Source organism: Adiantum capillus-veneris, chromosome 21 (assembly GCF_014529385.1).
Source record: "Adiantum capillus-veneris isolate H3 chromosome 21, ASM1452938v2, whole genome shotgun sequence".
In the NCBI taxonomy this organism is placed as follows: Eukaryota; Viridiplantae; Streptophyta; class Polypodiopsida; order Polypodiales; family Pteridaceae; genus Adiantum; species Adiantum capillus-veneris.
In genome coordinates this window covers 46,539,260-46,558,266 of record NC_140951.1, presented here as the reverse complement: position 1 = coordinate 46,558,266, position 19,007 = coordinate 46,539,260, and the positions used below count along the sequence as shown (strand labels likewise).

The following is a 19,007-nucleotide window of genomic DNA, read 5'->3' as shown; positions in this document are numbered from 1 at the left end:
ATCTTAGCATTCAATTGCTCCCATGTGTTGTCATTCTGATTGAGAGATTGTACATGTGTTCTTGTGATAGATCTTAGCATTCAATTGCTCCCATGTGTTGTCATTCTGATTGAGAGATTGTACATGTGTTCTTGTGTTTACAAAATTATGATTGGATAGACATACTTCTATCCCTCAGTGGGGAAGTATGAACGGCCATTGCCATGCTTAAAAAGCATGGACTATAGCTTCTTACCTTATTGGAAGAGAGATATAGATGGATATAAGTGTATGGAACGGATGGAATCTACCTTGTGCACACACACAATAAGACATGATGATTTGCATTGAGTGCTGTTTTGAAAATGGTTGGGCGTTAGGTATTCTACACGAAAAGTGCTTTCATTTGATTCCCATATTGATGTTTTTGTTATTGTTTTTATGCCAATTCTAGAATGTTCTAGAAGTTTCCAGTCGAGCGCTAGAAGAATCTAAAAGGAGCGTAGGAAAAAAAGTGAATTGTCTTTTGTCTGACAAGTATCCTTACACATGTAACAAGTGTGTCTTGGCACTTGTCTTTCTCCAATAAAGACACTTCTACCTCGACACTTGAGACATGTAAGGACACTTATCAAAGATAATTTATCTTTTTAGACAAGTGGCAAGAAACTTGTGATCATGTTACCACATAACCTCCTTATTCAAGAGGCAAGTTCATCTATGAAAACAACCCCTTTTCCCTCATTTCAAAAATCAACTCATTATTGACCGAGCATTGGAGCTACAGAGATACAGACGACCGCGACTGAGGAGAGGAGCTACACAGCATCGACGGAGACTACAACAGAAGATTCGAGCCATACTCTCTCGACATCCAGAGTGCAGATGAGGATGGATCCTCACCATTTCTTCCATCTTTGTTTCACACACTGTTACATCCAGTTTACCGGGTACCTATTGTATCAGCTGCTACACCCACGTAGTTTTAGATTGTAGTAGTAGTAGTAGTATTTTGTTCCACTTCTAGTTCTTTTCTAGTTCTTTTGTACCCAGACATGGTATTAGATTCACTATTTTGTAACTGATTGGTCTCATAGGTCATTTTGGCCTTTTGAAGACGTTAATATAACATTTCATTTCATTTCATTTCTCTCTCTCATGCTCGACATGCTCGACATGCTCTATGCTTAATGTGGGAACATGTATACATAATGTGGAAGCTCGGATGCGTGTAGGTTTCCTTCCACCGCAAAATTCCATATTGTTTGTTAGCAACGACCAACCATGAGGAAGCATAACGACAAGGCCGACCCCTTAGAAGATGTAGTCCAAAAGTGCAAAGAAGAAATGGTCGAGACCATTAACAAGATCAACCGCCACCTATTAGGTACAATAAAACTGCTCGAAGATTGCGTTTTGGCCCAAGAAAGCAAAATCATTGCAATGGGAGATCGTGTGACGGCTCAAGACGAAGAGATTCTGTCACTCAAGAAGGAACTCACGGAGGCATGATCACGAAATACGCTTGAAGAGGGAGAATTGCAACCCTCGGTAATAGAAGAACTCAACACAATCAAAGAGCAAGTGCGAGCCATCAAAGAGGGAAAAGAGCAACATAAAGAAATGACGACTTCTTGGGTGGACGTTATCACAAAGACTCAACAGAAAGCAGATGAGGTTGAGAAATGGATTGAGGTTGCCAAGAAAGGGAAAAGTAAGGAAACAACATCCACACCCACTATTATTAACCTGACACTAGAAGAGGAGCAAAGAAGACGCGTACGCTCTCTACATGTGAGAATTTGCGGCCTAAAAGACAAAGATAATGTAGACGAAGAGGTAAAATAACTCATGGATTTGATGGGAGTTCATGAGCCGATGCACTCAAGAGCTTGGAGAGTGGGCAACAAGAAAAGTGGGAGCAAGGGGGAAATCTCGAAAGAAAGGGCACTTATCCTTCGTTTTCCCTCCATGGAAGCGAAGAAGGATTTTTTGAAGAAGAGACGAACTCTTAAGAAGATGGGCATCTTTCTTGGGGACGACCTTACCTTCTCTCACAGGTTGCCCATATGCAAGAGGTAATGCTAGAGATTAGAGCGGCAAGGGAAAAAGGTAAGATTGCTTTTGACCGAGATGGAAGAGTGGTGATATTGGAGCCACGCTTCACATGACGATGTGAGACCTATGGGGCCACACTCAAAGTTGCTACCTGGAATTGTAATGGATCTATGCGTCTTGAAGTGGGTGCTTTTGAGGAGAGTTTTAGTCGGAGAGACATCATCTTCTAATTTGAGACACATCAGGCCCCTGGGCAGTCTATGCATAGTTACATGGGACAACGGGGATGGGGACGGGACGACAAAAGTCAAGAAATGGGGACGGGGGTCGGAGCGGCAAAAAAAAAGAGTTTTTTTGGCATTTTTTGACCTGCACACATGCCACACACATAGAGCATCACTTTGACCACAAATTTACACTAAATAGACCAAAGAGCATGAGTCATATAGGTGCAAATGTGCTAATAAAACATCGAGAATGAGGACCCAAAGGGTGGCTTTTATAGCCATTGGGGTGCTTCAAAGTTCAAACATATGGCTGTTGGAGAGGAACTAGCCATTAGAAACGATCAGTTTTTTAAATTTTATAAAAAGTTGATTGCCCTCCCCTGCCATCCTTGGGACTTTATGACTGCGTTCCCACTTGGCAGGTCATTCGTCGTCCGTCCCCTCCCGTCCCCACCCCGGAACCGAGTGTCCCCCGTCTTTAGCGTCCGTCCCCTCCGTCCCCTGTTACTATGAGTCTATGCCTCACATTAGTGGATACAAATGGGAGACATGTAGACAGGAGACGCGAACAGAGCACATAGGGTGGGGCTCAGGAGGAGTGGCAGTATTATTCAGGGAGGAGTTGCAACCATTGATACATATAGTTCGCAGGGATGAGCAAGCTAGGTACATGTGGGTGAGATTGAAAGCAGAGATTGACAGATATCTTTACATTGCTATTTGCTACTTTCCCCCGAGCACGTCAGTATATGCACCACCTGAAGGACAATCCCCCTTCTCTATTTTGGATGATGACATATGGGAATTCTCTAGAGATGGTGACATTATCATTCTAGGGGCTTCAATGCTAGGACTGCCCATCGTCAGACAATATTTTATGATACTTCAGAGGAGATGCTGAGAGAGCTGGATGTTGCAGAGACGGGCCTATCGAGACTATCATAAGATGGGGAACATATTGAGTATGGACAGCACTTGATAGACATGGGGATTGCACATGGATCGGCCATCTTGAATGGCCTACAGAGATTTCCCGATGCAGGAGGTTTCACATGCTTTCCACACAGACACGGAGCCAGCACGGTGGATTATGTCATGGCACAACCAAGCCTCATCTCTAGTATCCAAGATCTCATAGCTGGGCCCAGACTTGTTGGAGTGGCAGTGGATTATGCATGCTATTGTGTCGTTGACCATTTCTTTTCAGTTCAGTTTAGGACACAGTCCACGGGTAGCAGCTCCTACTCGCTACACCTTCATGCGGGAGAGGGATTCTGTATACATAGATGGGATCTACAAACGCCTATGCGCTGAGGAGCCAGGGCGACCTCTGGAGGAGTTTACTACTATAGTGACACAGACTTTACATGATGCAGCAGCAGAGGCATATCCACACATACAATCTGATCATAGACGCCGTTCTTGGAGCATGCCTCTGAACAGCTGGTATGATGAGGAATGCCGCCAAACTAGAGCTAGACTTTAGAGGGAAGTGCTTTTGGGGGACATCACTCACAGACAGTCACAGATTGACTTCCGACGCCTAGTGCGGCGAAAGAAGAGGGCATTTTTGGCTCGACTAGGGCAAGATCTCTACCAGCTATCTTGAGTCAGGATTCGCGTGAGGCATGGCGGCTCTTTCGTGAGCTGTCTCCCCCCCCCTACCATTACCTCTATAGAGACTTGGGGTCAGTACGCATCATCCTTGTACACAGTTTCTGGATAGCCTCCCCTTCCTGATCCCCCCGATCCATCCCCACACACATGTACTTTTTTCACCGTTGAGATGGTGAAGAAGGCCATTGACAGGATGAGGATTGGGAGAGCATATGATCATGATGGTCTGGTGGTTGAACATTTCATACATGCCAGAGATCTACTAGCAGAGCTTCTAGCAGTCATGTTTAACCGTGCCATGTGTGAGGGCTTGCTCGATACTTGGAGCCTATCTACGATTGTACCTATATTCAAATTAGGAGACCCTATGGAGCCTGGGAATTATCGCACTATCATGATTGGACACACATTGGCACGGTTGTACGCATCCATTCTTGAGCAGCAGTTGGGTAGATGTGCAGAGAGAGAGAGGGAGTACGTGCAGCTGGGCAGGCAGGGCTCAGGAGAGGCTTTTCTACTCTTGACCATATCTTGACACTCAGCGCCATCATCGAGGAGGGCAGATCCCATGGGAGACGGATCTATTGTAGCTTTGTGGATTTCCGCAAAGCATTTGACACAGTACCCAGAGCTAGATTGATGCGCAAATTACAGGAGATGGGAGTACCCACAGAGCTCATTTGGGGGATCATGGCATTGTACAAATCAGTAGTAGGGCATGTACGCACCTCAGAGGGTCGATCTACACCGGTTCACTCCACTATTGGGGTGAAGCAGGGCTGTCCGCTCTCTCCTAATCTATTTGATATGTATGTGGATGAGGTTTCTGACTACATCGAGAGAGATGGGGATAGAGGTGCACCGCTGGCAGGGACATGGATTCTGCTATTGTTATATGCTGATGATATTGTGTTGATCTCCGACTCTCCAGAGGGGATGCAACGTCACTTGGATGCTTTCCATAGTTTTGCCCATGAAAGTGGTTTGTCTGTCAACCTTGGTAAAACCAAGGTCATGGTATTTAATACCACCCCACAGTGGATAAGGAGGTCAGCGCCCGCATTCACATACGGCCATGAGACCATGGAGTATACAAATGCTTACACTTACCTTGGGACGGTTTTTAGTGGACCAGCATTTTCATTGAGGAGAGCAGCAGAGACTAGATTGACCAGAGCCCATTCAACATTGGGTAGATTGGAGAGGATGTGTTCACAAGTTCAATTTCAGGAGCCTTGGACGAAGCTCTGGCTCTGACACTTTGGTGGCTTCTGCATTGCTCTATGGAGTTGAGAAATGGGGGCCTTCATTGGATCATCAGGGGAGGCCAGGTCGCACTGATGGGTGGGGGGACATGGAGAAGCCCTTGGTCTCCATGATCTCGCGGCTCATTAGAGCCAAAGCTTCAGTACCACATGGCCCATTATCCGAGCAGAGCTAGCTGCCCCCCCACTAGTGGTTGAGGCGCTTACCAGATCTGTCTCCTTCATACACCGCATGTGGGAACTTCCCAGAGACAGATACGCCTGCCTTGCACTGGAGTCCTCTCGACAGTTAGCCATGCAAGGAGATACAGCATGTTGGTATGGGGAGATGACATCATGGTTCGAGGCGCATGGGTTCAATATAGACAGATTGCCACCCTTCGAGTACACATTGGATGCACCCTCCCTGACTCTTACACAGTCCGAGATCACCAGGCTTATCCGCCAGGACCTGACTCAGCTAGACACCAGGAGGACATGGATACAGCCAGCACAGGCATTGGGCACGAAGATGGTTTTGAGCATCTTCTCCAGCATACGATGGACGGTTTTGTGACCAGGCCCAGATACATGGACACCCACTTGTCTCATGGGATACGGTGTGCTATTGGCTAGATACACACATCTTCACACCAACTGCGGATCGAGACTGGGAGATAGTGGAGTACCAGCAGAGGCTAGGACATGCCCCTTGTGTGACATGGAGCCTGAGACAGAGTTACACTACATATGCCATTGCCCCGTCTACTACGAGATACGAGGCCGCTTCTACTGTTTGTTCAGAGAGGGCTTTGGACCACTCTCCACAATCATGAGGTGCGAGGATCAGAGATGCATGGGTTTGTTTCTGCTCGAGCTGCGCAGACACAGAGAGAGCCTGATGAGAGGAGAGGCCAGCTAGTCTAAGAGACACATCACAGACTTCCTTAGACCAGACACTGGACACACACATGAGCTACTACCACAACAGATCTTGTCGCCTCACACCAGAGGCACACTAATCGACCGAGTGACTGAGTGAGGGAGATCCAAACGCCCACGACTGCGGAGGACTACACAGCATCGACGGAGGCTACATCAGAGGATTCGGATCACTTTGGCCCGACATGCTCGATGCCCGGTCAGACTGTTGACCATGGAGGAGATTGATGAGATCCGCCAGTGACCAATGCTGAATCTCTTGTGACTTGTGATTTAGCTATCCCGGCTAGCGGCTTAGTTCACATTACCAGCTTAGGATTTCATAGTATTTCATTTTGTCATTTCATTTTGTTACTCTGACTTTGTATCAGATCCACCACATTGTAACACTTGGTCTCATAGGTCATTTTGGCCTTTTGAAGACGTTAATATAACATTTCATCTCTCTCTCTCTCTCTCTCTCTCTCTCTCTCTCTCTCTCTCTCTCTCAACCACTACATGCTCTCTCTCTTATTCAATCTTATGTGAGGAAAGAAGACATTGGAGGAGGTGCGATCGCTTCAACACGTGAGGAAGGCAATGCTGGATTTTTCTTCATTGAAGGACATCACTCTTGCACATTCTATATGCAAGTTGGAGACAACCAGTTGTGCGACCCATTGGTAGGCCTTTAGGTGACACACAGACGGTGAGTTTCTCCAACTCTTGTACGTGCTTGTAAGGGCAACACATGCAAAGGAGGGGAAACCAAAGAGACTGTTTTCTTGTTTGGCGGCGATTCCATGCTTCAGCCTATACACTTGTAATTTTAGAGGAATAAACATATTCTTGTGAAGGGACACGGCCATTCCAGGTCAATGGTGTGCGACTCTCAATCTTCTCTCACTATCTCTCTAATGTCTCTCTCAGTGTCATAAACTTGGGCACCCCAAGACGCGAATCTGGCACGACACACGAGAGAATCATTGAAAAATACTTCATAACTTTATCACACTTAAAAATTGAGTCGACACGGCCCGGCGTAGTTTCGTGGTCAGAGAGATTGGCCCCAAAGACTGGTGCCCCTATTGGTATTTCTTATATATTAATGCTTGAGCAAAGTACAACACCTAAGGGGTCCTCTGCTCTTAGACTCTGCGTCTAGATGCCCTGAAGAGTGAGGCCCTAAGGGTCTATCTATTCTTACAAGGGATGCCCCAAAAGGCCCCAAAAGCTTCTAACACAAAAGCAAAATAGTCCCAAAAGAAATTGGTCCTAAAAACTGCCAAAAAGCAGCCAGCGCAAATTACGGAATTCCATTCAGCAGTCCACATGGCATGTCAGCGCGAAAAGGGGTGATTGTACGGCTGCCGTGTCAGCGCAAATTGCGGAGGACCGTGCAATTGCCACATCACCTATCCGTGGGCAGTCTGCCATGTCATCAATTTGTGACATACCCCCCTCTTGAAAGAATTGTGATCGCCCTCGATTACGCTTGCAAAATCAGACATAAGCCATAAACTAGTTCAGTAGACACCGACTCTAAGTACCGACACATTGGATGACACAAATTCAGCACTTGTACTAAGACGACAGTCACATGATATTCACATCACATTCTGATCATATCACATAGAATCTATTCTGATCTAGGACCATGATTCCTCGCAACGTATTTAGCAATCGCATCTAGATCCACACTGGACCTCATATGTGATCTCCAATTAACTAATCCCATATTGTGATCATGTCCATAGATTTCTAGAGACCGAAATGCTGCAGTCATTTGATCAATCACTCCTTCTACGCTCAAGCATGGTTATGTGCGAGTAATCATTTCCGGTGGCCATCTCATCCCGGAGGAACTCTTGATGCGTTCATGACAGTTCCATTCAATCATGATTAAAAATTCATGATTCTTTTTGTTATCAAGTTCATTCTAGACCTGTCATTGCTCCGAATTCGTCATCATCTCATTCTCGATGTTCACCTGTTATTTGCACACAACAGGCAAGTTCTTCCAAAAAAACATTAATTTCATACATAAATAAGATTCATCTTCGGAAATTCCTATTTCAAAGTTCTTCAGTCACACACTTAGTTCACACATTGAACACAATGTTTCAATCATCCAGTCTAGTCATCTTATTTGTTCAGAAGTCTTGATGCACCTAAATCCCTGTGTAGCCATCTCATATCGGAGGAACTCTTGATGCGCTTCACCACAGTATCCAGTCATCTCATTCATATGGGAATCTTTACTAGAATCATTCATCATCATCATTCACTCAAATTTTAAAATGCTCTGATACCACTGTCACAAACGGGAGCACATAACAATATAAAATATATCCGGATAAATGGAATTTATCATTTAATACTGAAGCCAGATGATATATATATATATATATATATATATATATATATATATAGAGAGAGAGAGAGAGAGAGAGAGAGAGAGAGAGAGAGAGAGAGAGAGAGAGAGAGAGAGAGAGAGAGAGAGAGAGAGGGGTTGGTCCCCCCCCCCAATAGTATCTTCAGTATTGAGGAGAAGCCTATACAAGCACTTGAAGTGAACGTATTACCATGTTCGTTCTAGAATCAGACTCCCCTCAGCCTCCTATTACTAGGGCAAAACCCTACTCCAAGGAACTTCCGTTCCATATTTTGAGTCCTCGAGAACCAAGGTTCTCGCCTCTAGATCTCACCTTCTAGACTCATGCCATGGTATCCCTTCAACTCTTTTCCGATTTTGTTCCTAAGATCCTCTTCTTGTAGAATAACTCTGCTTTCCTTGGACGCGAAGTCTTTCCTTGGCGATCTCAAGTTCTTGATCCCAACTCGAGAGCCTATCACTCTCAGGTTCGTGAATCTACTTCTCAATCTTGGGTACGAAACCCCTGGGATGATCTGGCTCTAGTTCCCCATAGCGCTTTTCTCTTGCAGAGGCTCATGCCTTCCTAAGTTCCTCTGCTCCTACTCCCTCGCGAAGAGGAAGGACACCTGCAAACAAATACAGTGAGATCATAACATGAAAAACGTTACCTTCAAAAGTCTCGATGCTCAAAACGCAACTTGTTTTCGAAAAGAAACTTCCGGAAGAGATCTCTACATAGAGAATCCTCTCTTCCAATCCCACACACAGAGAAGAGGTGTGCTCTCGGGTTCCTTCTTGTAAGTCAGCCCCGCCCTTGTCGCTTCTGGACTGAAAACAGAAAAAAACAGCAGCTTGTCCCGATGAATTCGATCTTTGTAGGCCCTTCTTCACGATGGTACCCGCCTTTATGGTCTTGGCAACATGTGGTACACTCGGGGCAGCCATGGGCAATTAGCGCTTCAGCTTTGTGGCTAAAGTCTGCAGCAACCTGTTCATGCTAGCGCTGGCTCTCTCTCTATGTTGGGAGTGTGAGGGAGAGTGCTTTTATAGCTTCTGGTGGGAATACGGACGGTCTTGCCGGCAGGAATGGGGGAGGAGGAGGGGGTGTCCAAACTGGACAGGGAGAGATTGCTTGCACCATCAAAGAAGAGAAAGAGATCATGCACTGTTATAGAAAGGCAAGGCTGGTTTTTTTTTGTGATTTAATTTAAGGGTGGCTGCTCGCTTATTAAGTGGGCGACCGGTCTATTTTAAAAATGGTGAACCTCCCCAAAAACTCAATAAAGCCTTATAAGTTGAAAACAATGCTTACACAGTACTTCCTAGACGATCTTGGATGCAACCACATGCACGAATGCAATGCAGACATAGACTTCCTCGCGGAAAAGCATTTGCTTTTCTGAAAAGAAACTCGTTTTCTCAGAAAGCATCTATTTTTCCTCAAAGTTTCCTCTAAACCCATCTTCATTCAAGTGCTTGCTCATCCTTGTGCACAATTCTTACACAGTTTGAAATTTCCTTCCGACTACAGAATATTCCCTTTCCCATGCCCTCATCACCCACATTTGACACATCAAGAATACCAATCACCTAGTCCTTTCCTACCGAACTTACAGTACAATCTCCTTGGCGATGCTCTATGTCACCCATCCTATGATGCATCAGAGATGTTTGTTTCCAGATGGTCAAATACTTCTTCCCGATGCTCCTTGTCACCCATGCGATGTGATGCATCAGAAGTACCCATTCCTATTGGCCTTGCAAATATTCTGTCCGTCGTTACTTTGAATGACGCACTAGAAATATCTGTACTCGGATGTCTCCAGTGAGAAAAACCCGCTTACTTATATTTGCAATAATTCAATTAGAATTATTTTTTCTGTCAAATAAAAGCCAATTTAGCAACAAATGTCAGGCACTAATCCAATGGCTGCTTTAACTTGTTTGCCAGGAGGAGATGGTCTTGGGGTTTCGTCAACCGTCGGCGCAAGCATCGGCTTCGCTAGTCTGTCGGTGCGTTGGGGACAACCAAAATAGTTATGTCCTGTTTAAAGCATCCATAAGGTGTCTCGTTGTTGAGGTGGCAAATGAGGCCTTTGAGGTTGGGTTTCACGAGACTTCTGAGAACTTGTTTGTTGTTGCCGAGAGTTCTAGACTCTAGTTAGTGGCCGGAGGTTCTTCTGTGGTAAACTCCAGTTTTCCCTTTATCAGTTTGTAGCCGACCGCGGCATGGTCCATAAGTTCTTGCATGGTTGAGACTTGCTTGGAGAGAATACTCCTGTAATGGTGATGGTATTCTAATGGTGTATCGCACGCATTGGGCCTCCAAGGAAACGACCTCAAAGAAGAATACCGGAAGGTATACGTCGAGAAACCTTTGGTTATAGTCATCCATGGTCTCTGCGGCGAGCATTTTGAAATTGTTCCATTTTGCCAAGATCCGGACTTCAAAGAGAGAAGTCATATAACTGCCTGCAAATAGTGTCTTGAAAGCTTGCCAAGTCCTTGGAGCATGTGGTTGTGTCGCGATTGAACTCCACCACTGCATAGCATTATCTTTAAGAAATCCCGTTGCTCGAGAAATCTTGGATTCTTTTGTATAGTTCCCTAAAGCATAGATGTAGTCGAATTGTTGTAGGAATTGCAATGCTTTCTTCCAATCTTTCACCGCAAAAGAAGTGAAAAATTTGATTGTTATGTTGCCATCCTTGAAATCTTTCGGTTGGTTAGGCACGTATCCCAGGTACGGATAATAAGGGTATCCATATGGGCTCCAACCATTGTAGCGTGGATCAGGGTTAGATAGCTACACCATATTCTTGAAGATTTCCCCGATTGGAACAGACGGTTGAGAACGTTGCCGGTTGGAAGCTCTCACGGTTTCTGGTGCCGGAGGATGAGGAGGTAACACCTGGGGCAGCAAAGGGGGTAACATGTAATTCAGAAACTGTTGAAACTTTGTAGCAATGGGAGGTTCTGCTGAGGATGCCGCAAAAGAACGTCGTGTAGCTCGTTGAGGAGAGACGGCTAATATTCTGTTGAATCCATTAACGCCATGTCTTGGGTTCTTTATGGCTTATGCCTTGTAAGACAGAGCGGTGAAGACGGGAGCGCGCCTGATGCGCGATGAAGTAAGGGTGGAAGTGGTTAATAAGACGGACTGGCATAAGTCTGGAGGCTCTTTTACCACTGTCATAGAGATGGGCACCACGTGCCGACGGGAAGTCCGGGGATGAGACACGATTGTCAATACAATTTCAAGTAGACTTTGGAAGCGCCGGTTTGCTCTGTCTCCTCTTTGGTAGGACCAGTATGCTTTTAGAAAAGCACACGCGTGAAGCTTTAATACCATTGTCATGGAGACGGGCACCACGGACCAACCGAAAGTCCGGGGATGGGACACGAAGATTCTTCAATACAATCTTCATTAGACTTTGGATTCTGGAAGCGCCGGCTTGCTCTGTCTCCTCTTTGGTAGGACCGGTATACTTTTAGAAAAGCACACGCTTGAAGCTCTTTTCCCCCCCACAACGTTTGAAAATGTTGGACACTTGGCTTGTGGCATCACCAAGCCCCCATGCAACGGCTAGGAAACGTGAGGGTGCAGCTAGCGTTTTAGAATGTTGTCCCCAGTGCTGCCAGAAACCACCTCTCCTGCGATCCTCTTCTCGTGCGTTTTGAGATGTCCAGCCAATAAACCCCCCCCCCCCCCCCTCCCCCCCCCCCCACACATGATTGTCTGCCGATTTTGCCCCCTCAGCTCCTGCGAGCGTTTCAAAATGTTGTTGGTCTATAAGCACCACGACCCACACTTGGTGACAACGTAGCACGTGAGGAAGATAATGATCAAAATGGTGCTGATGATGCAAAGCGTCAAAGACTTTGCAATGACCTTGTTATGCTCTTCAATCGGCGTACAAAGGCCCACACCCGGCAGCTTTGGGTAGTTCAGCCAAGTTGGTTGGCTTCTTTGCAAAATTTCCTTTGCCTTCCACGTCCTAACCCTTGGTAGAGGACAATGGTGTTGATGATGCAAAGCGTCAAAGACTTTGCAATGACCTTGTTATGCTCTTCAATCGGCGTACAAAGGCCCACGCCCGGCAGCTTTGGGTAGTTCAGCCAAGTTGGTTGGCTTTGGAAAATTTCCTTTGCCTTCCACGTCCTAACCCTTGGTAGAGGACAGAAGCTAAGCACACGCCTGAAGCTTTGATACCACTGCCACGGAGAGGGGCACCACGTGCCAACGGGAAGTCCGGGGATGGGACATGAAAGATTCTTCAATACAATTACCATTAGACTTTGGAGGGCCGAGGGCCGGTTTGATCTGTCTCCTCTTTGGTAGGACTGGTATGCTTTCATAAAAGCACATGCCTGAAGCTGTGATATTACTGTCACAGAGATGGGCACCACGTGCCAACGGGAAGTCCGGGAACAAGACACGAAGATTCTTCAATACAATTTCCAGTAGACTTTGAAAGCACCGGTTTACTCTGTCTCCTCTTTGGTAGGACTGGTATGCTTTCAAAAAAGCACACGCGTGAAGCTCTGATACTATTGTCAGCGAGAAGGAAAAAAACAGATTGAACAACTTTAAGCACTTCAAATAACAATTGAATAGAAAGAGAGATGGAGGACACGAGATGGGAGTGGTGGAGTTCCGCCCTGAGGGAGCACTCGCCCCAAACCTTTGTTGGAGTTTTGGCATCTCAAGTGAACTGCCCAATGTGATCCCATTTTTTAGTTTGGCTTTTAGGTATTTATTTTACTTATTTGTCAAAGTCTAGGTAGGACAATTTACTGAGGTTGCTATATAACATAGTAGTCTCGTACGGTCCCGTACGTTTTGTACGCGTACGATGATGTGCGGTACTAAACGAACTAAAAAAATTTATGATGTACGATGACGTTATGTACGTTCAAGTTTAAAAAAACAAATAATTCTCAAGTCTAAGGGCCTAAGGCTTAGGCCTTAATACTTATAGGAACTTGACATTTACAAGTTAGTAGTTACAATACTACATAGTACAATGTAAAGAGTCAAGACTCAAAGACTAAAGAGAATGAGCATTACATAAACCAAAATGATCATTGAAATTCGATAAGTAGAGACCAAGTGGCAAGGGCTACAAAGTACTCAAAAAGTGGCAAGGGATACAAAAAAGTGGGGGGACCAAGTGGCAAGGGCTACAAAGTACTCAAAAAGTGGCACACCATAATAGAGAGACTAAATAGTAAAGTCACTAGTCACTAGTGCTCTCATCATCTTCCTCATCTTCCTCTTCTGAGCCTTGCTCATCAACATCATCCTCCTCCTCACAAGAGTCGAAGGATGACGGCTCATAATCTCCATCACTAATGAGGTTGCCTTCATCATCATACTCTGGCTCTCGAGGCTCTTTATCCTCGGAAGTGATGGCCGCCGCACAAGAGCCGCTTCCGGAGCCTCGCCGCACATAGATCCTAGGAGCCTCCGTGGGTGTTGTTGATGCTTTGCCTCTACCTCTTGTAGCCCTGGCACCTTTGCCTCTTGTAGCCGATGTAACTCCATGGATGACGACCTTCTTGCGTGATCGTGTGCGAGAAACCCGGCGATCAATCTCCTCAAGCTCCAAGTAGAGCTCACGAAAAATCATTTGCTCCTCAGGGTCTTGTTCTTTATTGACACTCTTTAGAGTGTCAATCGTAAGTGTGAGCTCATCCACGTTGACCTATTTGACATTTACAACATTGGACAATGAAAACATAATTAGTATATTCAAACTAATTAAAGACTAGACTCTAGAGTATAGAAAATGGAGTGAGTAGTGATTATAATTTATAATTTATACCTGTCGAGCCATAGGCATCTCATGCATAGAGCGCAACATGCGTAAATTGGAGCGACAATAGATAAGTCGCTCTAATTGCTTCGTTGAGAGCTTGTTTCGGATTTTGGTGTGGATGAGGGAGTATGCGGACCAATTACGCTCACATGCTCCCGATGAGCAATCCTAAAACACATCAAGAGAGGCATAAGCTATAAGAGACTATAGTTGAAGAGATTAGGCACAAAATGTAAAAGTTTGAGGCTCGTCGCTTACTTGGCCAAGAACCCTCAAAGCAAGTCGTTTGAGAGTAGGCAATTGATAGCCAAAGCTCTCCCACCAAAATAAAGGCTTCACCAAGGATTGCCGCTTCCAACACAAGTTGGAAGTAAATGCGGTGCCTCGTTGGTCGCTATAGTTGATTACCTCTTGGAGAAATGCTCCAATGTCCTCTTCTTTTAGCACCTTAAAGAGGTAATTGTTGCGCTCCTCAATAAGCTCTTGATTTGCAAAGAGTTCGGGCTTCTTGTAAGCCGGATGTAAGAGAGCCGCAAAGTAATGGATAGGTCTCTTCATCCAATCCCACCGCTTTGTGATTAGGAGGAGAATGTCGTCTCTCTTGGGAGAGTCCTCGAGGTAATCACTACAAGAAGAGAGAGGAAATGTACTAAGTAGAGAAACAAGCATGTAGAATTTAGATATATAGAGAATGACATATGTAATAATAAATATGTAGTTATACCGTGTTCCATCGGGAGTCCCATCTAGGATTGTAGACTTCTCAATCTCCTTGTAAGCTTCCTCCATGAAGTGCCATAGAAGCCCAATAGTTGCCCCTTCCATGTCGGTCATGCGGAGAGCCTTGTACAAGGGCAAGATCGCAACGACAAGACCCTTAATTTCTTGCCAAAACTCCTCCCGCAAGCAAAGCCGTTGGATGGCTTTTGCATCTTGTTGGGAAGCGGCGGACTCTCCATTCATCCACTCCTTAAACTCATCGGAGACCATGGTCTTTTGTATTTTGTTTTGCACATCATAGAGCCGCTCTAGAAGTAGCCACATGGCGGCAAAGCGAGTGGCCGATGGCTTCTTCAACTCAAGGTCGGAGTAGGTGCGGTAAATGGCAAGCACCCTCACTTTGCCATTGATGAAATTGATGATGGAGAGTGCTTGGTTGAGGATATCTTTCACCCAACCTAGCTCCCCTATGTCTTCAAAGAGAAGGTCAAGGCAATGAGAGGCAAATGGAGTCCATACTATTGATGGAAATTCCTTCTCTAGCCTCCTACTCATTGCCTTGCAATTTGAAGCATTGTCGGTAATCACTTGCACGACATGCTCCGCACCAACCTACACAAGAGTTAAAACATAAAAATTAAAACATAGGACTCATTGGCAATTGCTCAAGACATAAAGGCTCGATTTACGGTTTTACCTCAAGAATGGCTTGGCGGATGTGCTTCCAAATGAATGCCCCGGTCACTTTCTTCCCTCTCGAACCCGCATCCACCGCCCGCAAGAAGTACGTGCCAAGAGGACAAGAAACAAGAATGTTGATGATGCCCCTCTTCTTGCGGTCGCTCCATCCGTCGGAGAGGATAGAGCATCCATACTTTGCCCAACCCGCACGTACGGGCTCAAGTGACTTGTCAATCCTTGCCCTCTCTTCATCAAGCTTCTTTGTTCTCATGTCATGGTATGACACACCCGTCCACCCTTCGCATGGACCAACCGCCGCAATTGCTATGATCATCCTCTTCGATCACTCCAACCGAAGAATGTTGAAGGAGAGATTGCATTCAATCACCGTGCGTGCAATCTCTATTTCCGCGATTCTTTGTCTCTCCTTGAGGAAAGACAAGGGGCCGGAGCATCCACCCACCGATTTCGCAAGAGAAGTTTGCTTTGCCATCTTCGGAGGCCGGCCACCATCACTTGAAGACCCCTTGGACTTCTTGGACTTCTTGGAGGAGGCACTACCATCACATGAGGCCGTGGTGGCACCGGTAGCCATGGACATAGTTGGAGAGGCCTCTTCCTCCGAATCGGAGCTATCAACATCTGGCGACACGAACTCATCCGAGGTGACTCTACCCTTGCGTGTCTTCAATGGAAGATACTTTCTCTTGCATTCCGCAAGGATATCTTCGGGGATATTAGGACATGGCCGCGCTTGTCCTCCCATCTTTGTCAAGTGGATGATGAGACGCGTGACGGAAGAGATCATATCTTTTGGGCAATATTTGCACCACCACTTGCAAGAGTTTTGCTTGCCCTCCACCCGCTCAAAATATCGGCAATGCTTCTCAAAGGCTTCATGAAGAGGAGGCGGCATTATGTAGTATGTAGCTAGTAGCTACTAGTATGATGTATGATGTATCAATAGATTAGAGAGAGAGAGAGAGAGAGAGAGAGAGAGAGAGAGAGAGAGAGAGAGAGAGAGAGAGAGACCCAAGGAAGCTTGAAGGAGAGACCCATCACCCAAGGGCGGTAGACTTTACTTTAAACCTTGATTTAGCTTTCACCCATTATTATTCGTCTATTATACCTGTACTTTCAAGACACAACACGGGGGAAAGGGATACAGGCTGCTAGATTGCACCTGTATGAGTAGACAGACACCAGATTGGCCCCTAACTTAGGCGCCCCTTTCGGTATTTCTTTATTCTTCAAAAGAGGGAATAAACGTTGTGAATCCCTACAAGCTGCCCCGCACAAACTCGGCTGAATTTCCACTGTTCCAGCCCGATTTCGGCAGCATAACTGTACTAGGACACTTCACAGTCAGTATTCCCACGCATTGACTGACTTTCCCGACGCATACGGGCACTTTGCAAAACCTGGCGAGAATCTGCAGCACGCTGAATTCTCTGTTTTCAGCCCTGAAAATGCGCCAGATCACCTGTACAACGGTCCCCTTGCGTCCCCGAACTTCCTGGGGGTATTAGGGTCCGTTTAGGGCCAAAACCCTAAACCTGCAAAAATACACAGCAGGCTGTAATTTACTGTTTCGGGCTCCGTTTCGCGTGCCGGTCGCATCCGTAGCAAGTCCTCGAGCTCCTGCACCTGTAGGGCTACTTGCCCTTTGAATCGGACGAGATTTCTGGTGTGAAACCTCTCCGAATTCACCTGTACCTGCGGGGGGATTAGCCGCTAGCTAATCCAGTACCTGTACAAGAGGCTCTTGCCTCGGCAATCGCGCATGAACCCACACAACTGTACATTGGTCAAATGAAGAGCCCACTAGAGGGGCATAACATACTGCCAAAGGGGAGAGAGAGGGCAGTGCGTAGCGTGCAGGGCATCACTCCTGGCACCGCACTGTGCATAAGAGGGAAAGCAAGCACTCCATAGCTCTTAACCTGTGACAAAAGCTGCAAATGAGCCTCTCCCAGCTTAAAATTCAGCGCCAACTCTCTCTTGCATTAGAAACTGCACCAGAATGTGCCACTTGGCACATTTACTAGCATTTTCCCGTTTCGGGGTTGCCGTCTAAAAATATCCCAACCGGTTGCCCAGTTGACTTCACGACAGAGTAAGAAAATGTTCCCTTTGTCATTCCGGAGGTAATGACGTCAACACATTTTCAGGTCCCAAAATAGCAGTTCCCTAAATTTTAGGAGATGCTGCCATTGTATCTGTCTAGGTCATCCGACCCTCTTTGTACACTGCGGCCACATCCAGAACTGAAATGTAGCCTCTGTAGCAAAGGATTCCACTTTGGCTAGTCAATGACCCCACTTGGCTAACCATAGTCCTTGTCCAACCTTAGTGCTCTCTTGCCCTCAGGCCTAGACTCCCTCTGGACAGTTCCACACTAGCTATGCAATGCAGGGCAGTTAGATTTCCCGAGGGGTGTTTCCAAAAAGTGAAAGTAAATAGATAATAAGAAAGAAATCAACAAAAAGGGTAGATAGTAGTCACATGCTGGTGACAACCCCCCCCCCCCCAACACACACACACACACACACACACACACACACACACAACCAAGCGTTTTAAAACGTAGTGGGTTGAGGTGGATAGGCATTTTGAAGCCTCAGAGAGGGGAGAGAGGAGTGGCTTGAAGGAAAGTAGTTGACAAGGAGGAAGCTTCTTGGAGAGGCTTGGGAGATATAAAGGCGAGCAACTTGGAGCTTAAGAGAGCCCTTGGAGATCTTGTGGCTTGGTGCTAGTGCGGCCACCCTTGGAGTGCGAAAAGGTTTCCCGGAGTCCCAAATCTTGCAACTTCATCATAGCCCCCCCTTGCTCGAGCGCCATCGACAAATTGAATGGCAATAAATTGAATTTGATTATGCGACTTTGGTTCTCACGGAAAGGATTACGGGATGTTGTTGATGGCTCGGAGCCTCGTCCCACGAGGGATCCCCACAACAGGTACACCCGCCTTCAAGATGACGAATATCTCAAATCGTGTGCCGACTGGGATGCGGCTAATGCGAAGGCAATGTCGGCCATTGCGTAATTTCTTACAAAGGACCTTTCTCCAGCTATTCAGACTTTGAAGACTGCTAACGAAATGCGGTTCAAGCTCGTAGGAGCAATCACTCTTGGACAATTATTTGACATCCTACAAAGTATGAAAGGGTGGCTAAAACATTTCAGCTACAAGTTACGAAGGAAAAGCTGGAATTTGATGATCTCAGCTCGTTTCTCATTGTGTTGGTAACTCAAGGCAAAATTTAGATTTCTGAGGCAGTGGAAGCACACGGTAAAGCACTTGTTGCTTCGGATTCTGGCAAGAGGACGAAGCACTGTCACAAGACGGGCACCACGTGCC

General features: G+C 46.1%; 2 protein-coding genes across 6 annotated transcripts in view; one reads left to right on the top strand and one right to left on the bottom strand.

Moving 5' to 3' along the window:
* Positions 1-19,007, top strand: part of LOC147430893 (protein SPA1-RELATED 4-like) — a 78,873-nt gene that overhangs the window by 45,445 nt on the left and 14,421 nt on the right. The window lies entirely within an intron of this gene.
* On the bottom strand, positions 13,533-15,947 carry LOC147430894 (uncharacterized). Its single transcript, XM_086493421.1, has 6 exons — positions 15,663-15,947; positions 15,517-15,577; positions 14,970-15,432; positions 14,504-14,870; positions 14,252-14,413; positions 13,533-14,131 (listed from the first exon to the last, which is right to left on the bottom strand). Exons 1-6 carry the CDS (start codon positions 15,915-15,917, stop codon positions 13,664-13,666), a joined length of 1,776 nt encoding a protein of 591 aa, XP_086349547.1. The 5' UTR covers positions 15,918-15,947; the 3' UTR covers positions 13,533-13,663.